Source organism: Engraulis encrasicolus, chromosome 14 (assembly GCF_034702125.1).
Source record: "Engraulis encrasicolus isolate BLACKSEA-1 chromosome 14, IST_EnEncr_1.0, whole genome shotgun sequence".
NCBI lineage: Eukaryota > Metazoa > Chordata > Actinopteri > Clupeiformes > Engraulidae > Engraulis > Engraulis encrasicolus.
In genome coordinates this window covers 46,432,105-46,442,104 of record NC_085870.1, presented here as the reverse complement: position 1 = coordinate 46,442,104, position 10,000 = coordinate 46,432,105, and the positions used below count along the sequence as shown (strand labels likewise).

The window sequence follows — 10,000 nt, the reverse complement described above, 5'->3', positions numbered from 1 at the left end:
AACAGAAGCAGAAGCCTCACTGAAGCCTCGGTCAAAACAAATGAGTAGGAAAAATATTATGGTCTTCAAACGATGCCTACCGACTGATTATACGTGCAAAAAATGAACGGAGTAACCTCTGTAACCTTGTTAATGGATTGCAAGATGTAGGCTAGTTGTTAGAGCTAGCTGAATTATTTCTGTGGTGCTAGCCGAACAGCTGTTTTACAGTCAGAAATTGGGAGTTGGAACTAGTGAATTCACAAATCAAGCAGCAACCACACAGAAAGTAACCAAAGACTTGGCTATCGTATCGTCATGACCATTGTTTAGTACGGCTTTCAGACTTGCTCGTCGTAACTTACGGGCATGGGTGGTGTGTACTTTTTTCGCAAATGCCTAGAACTTGAAGTTATTCTTTGACGTCAGTCTCTATATTTGGTGGTGGTCGGAAGCAAATTTGCGTGTTCCACGCGATACTCCAAACGTTTTCCATGACACCAACCAATCAGAGTAGTGGGAGGGTTCTATTGTGGGATCTTATTGGATAATGCTTACATCAACCAGTAGAAGGGCAGTCCTTCTCTGTTCCTCCATAAAGAGGCGAGAGATAACAACACGATCACAATTCAGCTGTGCTGCTAGTGGGGACAGCTTCTCCGCTCCAAATCTCCTGGACATAAGCCGAAGAATGCGCCTTTTGTTTGCTGCAAAAACAAACTTTTTGCTCTGCTAACGCGAACTTTCCACTTGGACGACGACAGTACAAGACTGACTTTCATTCATCGCTGCTTACACGCATAACATCTGTTGTCTAGTAGCACGTTGGCTACGGAAAGTTTTCTAAAACAGAAACGGCTGTTTAACCACAACGCCTTCAGAAATATTCCTTTAGAAAATGAATCACAGCTACGGAACCAAAGCTGAAATGGTGCCCGGCCCCGAAGTAACGGCTGCGGCTAATTTTGTTTCTAGACTGCTGAGGACAAGAGGCTATCTCAGCGAGCAACAGCTTCAGGTTTTCAGAGACTGTCTTCAGGAAGCATTATCAGGTGACTTTCTATCCTTGATACTTATTCCCGTGATATGTGCTGTATCTACATTGTCGTTTCCTAACTAAGGTAGCTTGTTGTTTTTTTTGTTTTGTTAAATCATACTTGTTGCTTCAAGTATGGGTTTTTGTTTGAGACGGCCTAAAGCCAGCTAGCTTGTTACGTGGCTACAGCTAACATGGCTATCAAAGGCTAGCTTTAAGATGCTAATGAGCTAGCTTGTGCGTGTTTGCTAATTTAACCAGGCCAGCTGGTTAGATTAAGTTAGCACTGGCTAGCAAACACACCTAAGAGGCTAGTCTCTCAACATACAATGGAGATGTTGAGCACAGTCTTGCATTTAGTAGTGTCAATGTAATGACCTGTATCGTTACTTGACGTTGTCGTCGAACGAACTAATTTTGATTCACGAGACATTTCCATCAGTTTGGTTGTCATTCGTGCAAATAGGCCGCGGATGCCGCCTAAATCGAATGGGCTATTCATTGGATACTGTCACAAAATGGTGTTGTGTACAAGTTGTTAATCTGGATTTTCTTTTGTTCGTCTCCAAAACAGAACATTACCAGCACCACTGGTTCCCCGACAGACCACAGAAGGGATCTGGTTACCGCTGTATCCGTATTAATCACGAAATGGACCCTATAATTGCTAAAGCTGCAATCAGGATCGGACTGGCTAGCGAGCAGCTGTTCGCGCTTCTGCCACGGGAGCTGACCCTCTGGGTTGACCCTTTCGAGGTGTCCTACCGCATCGGAGAAGATGGTTCTATATGCGTCTTGTATGAAGCGGAGCCCCCCGTCGCCAGCCCGGCCACCAACAACCGCAGTGCTTCCCCTTTTGAACAGACTTTAAATTGCAAAAATCGGTTTCTGATGGGTGGTCGCACGAGCCCTCCAAAAAACTACCTGATGACCGTGTCCAGCTAAGGCGAGAGACCATCGTGAGGCACTGAAGACTGGTGATGTGACTTGGTGTACGCTGTCGACCACCCTCGGTATATTGAGTAAATTCCTGGAATCTGGGCATCTGTAGATATTCTAACCCCTCTTTGTAATTTAACTTAATTATTTAAACGTAAACTGACATTTCAAAAGCACTGCTATTATTCATTGAGGAGTGGTCCCACTTGGCTCATTGCATTTAGTTAGACTTGGGAATATTGTCATGCGTTTTTTGCACTACTGGTACTTCCTGGGTCCAGTGTGCGTCTATCGACGATACATGCACGCCAAAATTAAGCTGGGACCTTGTACAAAACCATGAACACTGGGGCTGGCAATATTTCCTCTTGAGTGCAATGAGCCTATATACTTCCCACATTCAGGAACACACAAACAAGCTCAAAAATAGGCTAATTGGAGTGAAGGTATTCTCAGGCACCCAGTGATCTTTTTTTGTTTGGCAATGTTTTTCTTTTCTTTTCTTGTGTCAATCAAATGGGAGCGGAAGTTCACCATTTGCAGGGTGGACTGCTTGAGGTCCCATTAATAAGCACCAGCTGCATTTCTGTGTACCTCCTGCCTTAACTGTAATGTGACCATCTCTCGAGTCTTGAATAATGACTATTTTTATTTTGTTTCTTTTGCCAAACTCATTCCAATGCTGTCGTGCAATATTTTACAGTGTTCCAAAAAATGGGTTTGCTAATGTCCCTTTGAGCTGTTCTGAATCTTGAAATTTACTTCAATTCATTGTGATGATTTTCAAAAAAGCTAAGACACCAAGGCTTTGTTGGAAGGTGATGGGTTTCTCTCTTGTTTCCTTTTGGAAACAAATTGAATGTTTTTAAGGGAGGACTGAATTATTCTCTCCCCCCAGACTAAGTTGCTGTTATTGTCAAGTGAACTAATGCTGTGAGGTGGTTGGTTGCCAATGCGCCTGTTTTCACTGCCAGTGTGAGATGTTCTCATTCTCTGTAGCATTTTCTCCAACAGGGCTGTTGAGCAGCTCTGTTCTTGTTTACCTTTTTTTCTAGATGGAGATAAATGTAGTTTGTAAGCTATTTTAAGCACAGTATGCTTTCTAAATGTACATTCTTTTTAAAAAAATGACCTTGTGCATATATATAGATCTGTACAGTTTTTGGGCAGTTTTATTACAATAAACCTTTTATGAATTTTAATCTTGATTTCTCATTCTTATAATCTGAAGCAAACGATGGTTTAGTGCATTGCTTATGACCTCTTATCAACTGTTGTGAAGTGTTGACCCCAAACAGAGTTCCAAATAAGTTATTTTGCTGGAAGAGTGGCTGTTAGATGTACCCAAATATCAAATGAACCATAACCAAATGGTAATTTTGGCTGCACGAGTCACCCATTAAATGACGGGTTGATTGTGTTGCAAAGCTACAAGCTCGGAAATGAAGGCTAACAAAAGTTTGGTAAAAACAGGAAGTGGAACTTGCTCAGGGTGATATGGTGTTTGTAAGCCTAGTGCTATTGAAGGTGCCTGAATCTTCAAAGCACCTTTTAACTGCTGCCATGCTAAAACACATTCCCTGCCTTGATTAGACTTGTACCCGTAGACCAATAAAGATTACTTCAGTCACTAGTCTAGGCATGCCCCCTCAATCTGAATAAGCCCTGTTTAGTTTTTCGCTTTCACAGAGAGAGGCATGTCTGTTTTGGTGGGTTGCTGTGGCATTGGTGGTTTGCCTTTGTTCGCTAGCACTTGGCACCTTGCCATACATTAATGACTGTTTTGGACTTTTTCATTGCAGCTGTTGAAATGAAGAAATCGGACTTACATTAGCCATTTCACAGAGAACTAAGCCTGATTAATCTTATTAAACACTTTTGAAGGGAGACTGCCTATTGAAAGCTAAGGCTACTGGCGCCCATTTTGTGTGTCTTGTTAAGGTGCAGAAAGTGAGACATGAAAGATAAACTCATCAGGGTTTTGTATTGCCAGATATGTGGTCTGGTAAAGTCCCTGGATAAACGTGTCTGTGAGCACAACAAAACAAAAACCTAAGTTGGTAGTCAGGGTATTTCAGTAGTTCCTCTATAGTCATGCAAACAACCTATGCCAGGAAACTCCTATAAACGACAGGTTCCTGTGAAAATCAGCACCACATTAAAGCTAATTTGCTCGTTGTGGAGCTTGGCGCTGGACCACGTTTTTCAAGTTCTGTTTGTTTATTCAAGCAGAGCAGAAAGGGGCCTAAGGAAGAGGAGGCATGGCTTGTACATGAGATGAAATGGAGAATCAGGCCCATTCATATTATGTGAGCGAAAAAAGCCTTTTTTTTTGTCTTGATTTATCTCAATGTTTGCTGTTAAAACAGGAATTATTCTATAGACTTCCCCCTACCACAACTTGCTCATTGTTTGTGTGTGCTACAACTCTTACTCAAAACACACAAGCACCACTCTGAAGAATAGGTCAAGATGAGATGGCCCAAAACACAATACTTCAATAAATCCCTGGCGTACACTATTTTCCCAGCAACCATGTTCATTTGACGTTTGGGTCCTTAGTCTGAAGATAAACTTTATACAAAATACACACGCAAAAAACTCAGTTCTTAAAACATTGGAAACTGGCCACAAAGAGAGATACAAAAATACTGATAATTGCTTGATTTCTCACAAGCCCCCTAAATGGCAAAGGGAGAAGGACAGGGATGTATTTGAGCAGTGGCCTTGTTCTGTGATGGAGGAGGCCATATCTTCATTGACATGACAGAAGAAAAAGATCCCTTTCGTCTCCTGTGGTGGTTCTGAAGGCATGCTGCATGTGTGACTCCATTTCCATGAGAATTACCCATTAAAAAAAAACTCTTAAGACAGGGCACTTGTGGAGCCCATCACACACACAACCAAACACACACACACACACACACACACACACACACACACACACACACACACACACACACACACACACACACACACACACACACACACACACACACACACACACACTTACCCACCCCCAGCCCCATCCCCAGCACCCCTGCCCACTCCACGGTATGTGCCCAGCAACCCAAGAAGTTGCTGAGGGATGGGTGAATGGATGCGGGGCAGACCCCTATTCTCCCTCCCCGGTGTTGGCCCAGGAGGGGAGGGCCTGGGGCCCGCACGCTGCACGCGAGCCGCGGACAATTGGCACGGCTCTGCCGCCTCTTTTCAGCAAGAGGGGCATCTGGTGTTTTTGAGAGCGGGGCTGAGGGGGGTGAGGGAAGAGCGAGGCGAGGGAGAGAGACAGACAATAAAGGGAGGCTCTGCTCTCTTCATTCCTGGTCTCCTCCTCGCCCGCTCACTCCCCTCTCTCCCTCCCTCCCGCCTTCCCTCCTCTCTCTGTGTCTGTACCTCAGTGGCAGTAGCCAGAGCACCATCTGTCACCCCCCTACCCCCTCTCCCGAAACCCCCACCACCCACCCTGGCCCCAAAGTATCCCTGTCGTCTCTGCACTAAACTACCAGCAAAAGGCCTCATTCAGTATAGAATCTCCCCCATCCCTCCCTAAAAACAGAATGCCCCCTACACACCTCCTACACAGACACATACCCCCCTCATCTCTCGCTTCTCTTACTCTGAGGTGGGCCTAACTTTTCAGGCCGTGACAACAGCCTGTACTGGATTAGTGGAATGTCTTATTCAGCCCTTTCTTACCTCAGAAAGCTGCTGCTCGCACAAAACATAATGCCAGCCATGGAAAATTTCCAGGCTAAATCTCTTGTTGTGTTCAAGCGTATGTGCACACATGGGAGTGAGGCCTGGGCAATTAGTCTTAGTCGAAACTGTGTGCGCGTTGGTGTTCAGATCAGTCAGTGTAGCACAGGAGCCAAGGAGGCAGGCTGCCAAGAGAATGAGTCAGGCTGAAGGCTTATAAACTTTAAATCATCGTCTATATTTAAAGTGACACACCTCTTGCAAGCAGCCTGTTAAATCATGGGTTCCTATTGAGAGACATACTGTATTCTTGGTCTTATCTAGTATATTATATCTATATGATATTTTGTATGGCATATAGTCTTTGCATTGAGTTTAGAAGTTGCTTTGCAAGTTAATTGGAGTTGATTAAACATGTTTTATTTCATTTGTGAGTTTGCGATGTTTTGCAATGCTGTGTGAATCCTAAGGGGAGGTTGGTTACCTGATCTGTGGACAGTGATTATTGTTGAAATCAGGCTGTGGATTTTGACCACGAGGAAAACACTGAACTGGATTATTGCACGGCATCTGCATGGCCACCAGCATTGCTATCAAATTATAGCATAACTATCCACAAATGGCATTACGCCATTTATAGAGTCTGCAGGTGTGTGTGTGTGTGTGTGTGTGTGTGTGCAGGCACGCTGACAGGGGGGACAAAGGCGTCAGTTGTCCCGGGCCCAATGAGACGGGGGGCCCAGAAATGGTTCCCCATTACATTGGTTCAAGTTATTTTGTCATGGGCTTCGCCAAAGCTGTCAGGCCTGTGTGTGTGACTGTGTGTGTGTGTGTGTGTGTGTGTGTGTGTGTGTGTGTGTGTGTGTGTGTGTGTGTGTGTGTGTGTGTGTGTGCTATGTGTGATATGTGTTTATTTCAATGGGGTAATATGAAGACGTGCATTATTTTTTTTTAAAATCAGGACAGTTATGCCATTTTCCTGGACAGACCAGGAAAAACCTGGACGTATATCTGATTTGAAGTAGCAAAGAGCTTCAGTAGTGTATGCAACATACTGTGGTGGCCACAGTGCCTTATCATTATTGCCCTGACACTGACACATTTACAATCAGTACAAGTTGTTCACAGTGTCTCGGTGTCCCAAAAAGTTACAACTGTTCACAGACGTTTGCTCACGTAGACTTATGGTGGTTTACAACATTGAGTCATCTTCAATTTTTATGTAATCTTTTAGATTGTGCCCCGTTTGCTTTGAGCCTATTTCATTTTAGTTTGATTCGGCACACACACACCCAGACACACACTATGCACGCACGCACATGCACACACACGCACACACACACATATGCACACACATACACAGAGGCTTTGAGAATTGTTTTAACTCCAAAGCCGACTCTTATTGCAGATGGTAGAGAGATAGGAGTGGAATGCGGTCCAGGCCACGCTGTCAGCTGCTCCTCTCACGGTCTTCAACGCTGGGCCGAGTCTGTGTTAGTATTACATAAAGGCAGTTGCCATTCATTTCACTTCAGTATTTTCACTTGTGTATACTTGTATATATAAGCATAAACTCTGCTGAACTGCTTTTCTGTTTTACTTACTTAAAAACATTTTTTTAAATCTTTATATCAGTCTTGTTACCTAGCCTGGCTCTCATGCAGACCCTTCATGCATTTTCACTCAATTTCCATCTGTGTGAGAACCAGGTTATGTTATACCATGTTCATACTGAAGAAGTTTTTTTCTAAGGCTTTCTTTTACCTACTTTTACCAGTGAATCGGTTTCACTGCATTAAAATCAGTCTTTAGTTTTTTTTATACCATACTACTATACCATGTTCAGATTGCAAATGGCTTTTTTCCTTGGCTGTACTCTTAACATACTCAATAATGAGGCATTCCATACATTTCAGTTGCTCATAACCATAAACTATTCTGAATCGTTGGTTGTATTATTGTTTAAAATAAATCGTAGCGTGTTATTTCACCACCTTTACTGTAGACCTGGACAGGGTCTGGCTGTGTTTCTAGGGCATACAGTACATACTCCTCATCAGGGAAGCCGACAAGGGGGGGGCAAAGGGGTCAGTTGTTGTCCCGGGCCCAGGGCGACAGGGTTCCCAGAATTGGGTCCTCATTACATTGTCTGTATTGGATGGAGGGCCCTTTCGAATGGCTTTGTCCCGGGCCCTGCTCCTCATGCCTCTCCAATGAGGAAGTGCTGTTGGAAGCCCCATGAAGGACAGGGAAGGGGACGGGGAAGGGGACGTCTCTGGGTTGTCCAGCAGGCCTTCAGGGCTGCACGTTAGGGACATAAACACGTCTAGGTTTGTGTATACACTTGTTAATGGGGCTTGTCCGAAACAAGGCCGACAGACAGCGCAGTGAAAGAGCAAGCAAGTGAATGAGTAGAGGCTTGCTCGTCTCATGGAAGTCAGAGAGATGGTGTGTGTGTGTGTGTGTGTGTGTGTGTGTGTGTGTGTGTGTGTGTGTGTGTGTGTGTGTGTGTGTGTGTGTGTGTGTGTGTGTGTGTGTGAGAGAGAGAGAGAGAGAGAGAGAGAGAGAGAGAGAGAGAGAGAGAGAGAGAGAGAGAGAGAGAGAGACTGAAACTTTGGCCCTGTGCCATGTTACCAGGCCTTTTGGAGCTTTGCTGAGCTTCAGTCACATTCCTTCGTCTCCACACACAAACGCTCTCTCTCTCTCTCTTTCTCTCTCCGAGCTCCAGCTGCCAAAAGCACTCTGGCACTCTCAGGCAGGCTAGCAGGCAGCCAGGCAAGCAGGCAGATGCCTCAGCCCACACCGATAAACACCCATTCTGGCCAATGGGTAGAAGATAAGGCATAGCTAAAATAGAGCAGCTGCTATCTGAGTGATAATGGTATCTCTGGCCATCGAAGCGAAGCAGTAGAGAGACATGGCATGCAGCACACACTACACAGCTACCATGGTGGTGTGTGTGGTGGTGTCTTCTTTGCCTGCATGTCACAAAACCTCAGGATGTTTGCTCTTGCAGGACATTGATGGATTGTAGTTAAATTTTCGCTAACCCCCTTTTGTCACAAATACACATCGCTATCTATTCAGATCTGGTATGACCTGGTGGGGCACTTTCTCTGACTGTCATTGGCATTGCTTTTCCAAACATTGTGTGAGAAAAAAAGGAACTAGAAGAAAGAACTCATACTCATATATACTCACTTTGGACACCAAGGCAGTAAAAGATCTTGCGTGTGCAGGGAAATTCTGCTTCAAACATTCAGTAGCAGCATTGTTGATGATAGTGAAATGAATGAGTGTTGAAGCTCTTTTGCACAACTTAGTCCAAAAGAACTTTTGCGTAAAATAAAGAAGGTTTTGCTATACACTTGGTGCCTGTGGCTCATCTAGTTATGTGTGAGAGAGGTTGTTAATGACCAAACCAATCATCATGTCTTTTAATTTCATGCCGAGGGCAGTGATAGATCTGGCGTGTTGTTTGTGTCAGTTCTCTGTCAAACTCATCTGGAAGTACAGGTTCTGGCCTGCAGTCGTATTCATCCAGGCATCGTGTGTCAGGCCTGTGTTTGTCTTGGGGAGTGTAACATGCCTGCTGGCCTGGGAGGGTGAAAGGGAGGGCAGGCAAGAGCTTTGATCACAGGTGGAGATTGTTTTTCTTTTTTATGTGTGCTTTTTTTTCTCTCTGAGGTGTGGCAGGGCCAGCCTTGTGGAAATCTGTCGCAGAGACTTTGAGAGAAAAAAAAACGTAAGAGAGAGGACACAGAGGTCTCTGTTCTCTCTCGCTCTCGCTCTTGCTCTCTCTCTCTCTCTCTCTCTTTCTCTCTCTCGCTCTCTCGCTCTCTCACTCTCTCACTCTCTCTCTTGCTCTCTCTGCCCTGCTCTTTTCCACCACCTTTGACTGCTGAGTCTGAATGAAGTGTGAGGCCTCTGTTTTCTCCCCCCTCTCTCTCTCTCTGAGTGAAGCTTGAGAGAGAGAGAGAAGCCCCCCCCCAAACAACTCTTTGCCCTTTGACCTCCCAGCTGCTGAGGCCCGTCCAACTTTGTTTATAGACTCTTCTGGCCTGTGATTGGCCGACAGCTGTATCCAGGCAAGATCCCCATCTCTTTAAAGGCAGGGCAACTTTTTTTCCCCCTTTTCTACTCCCCGCCCTTCTTTTTTTCTTTTTTTCTTCCTTTCTTTCCCTTCCCCTGCGCTAAAACCCCCCAGAGCAAAAACCCCTGGCTTGTGCTGCGGTGTGGTTGTGCTGTATAGGCAAGGCTAATCCAATTATACAGCGGCTAAATTAGGAAGGGTAGAACGCAGGGAACGAAACAGGAACATACTTTTATGCTTTTCAGTCGAAGGAG

General features: G+C 44.8%; 1 protein-coding gene and 1 long non-coding RNA gene across 2 annotated transcripts in view; one reads left to right on the top strand and one right to left on the bottom strand.

Annotated features, from left to right (window-relative positions):
* The window catches only part of LOC134463369 (uncharacterized), a 4,676-nt gene extending 4,262 nt beyond the window's left edge, over window positions 1–414 (bottom strand). The window contains exon 1 of the long non-coding RNA XR_010037734.1: window positions 345–414. This is a non-coding gene — a long non-coding RNA (uncharacterized LOC134463369). The remainder of the gene's footprint in view (window positions 1–344) is intronic.
* A 176-nt stretch (window positions 415–590) lies between these two features.
* On the top strand, window positions 591–3,156 carry btg2 (B-cell translocation gene 2). Its single transcript, XM_063215950.1, has 2 exons — window positions 591–1,031; window positions 1,590–3,156. The coding sequence occupies exons 1-2, from the start codon at window positions 878–880 to the stop codon at window positions 1,958–1,960; spliced, it is 525 nt and encodes a 174-aa protein (XP_063072020.1). The 5' UTR covers window positions 591–877; the 3' UTR covers window positions 1,961–3,156.
* The last annotated feature ends 6,844 nt before the right edge of the window (window positions 3,157–10,000 follow it).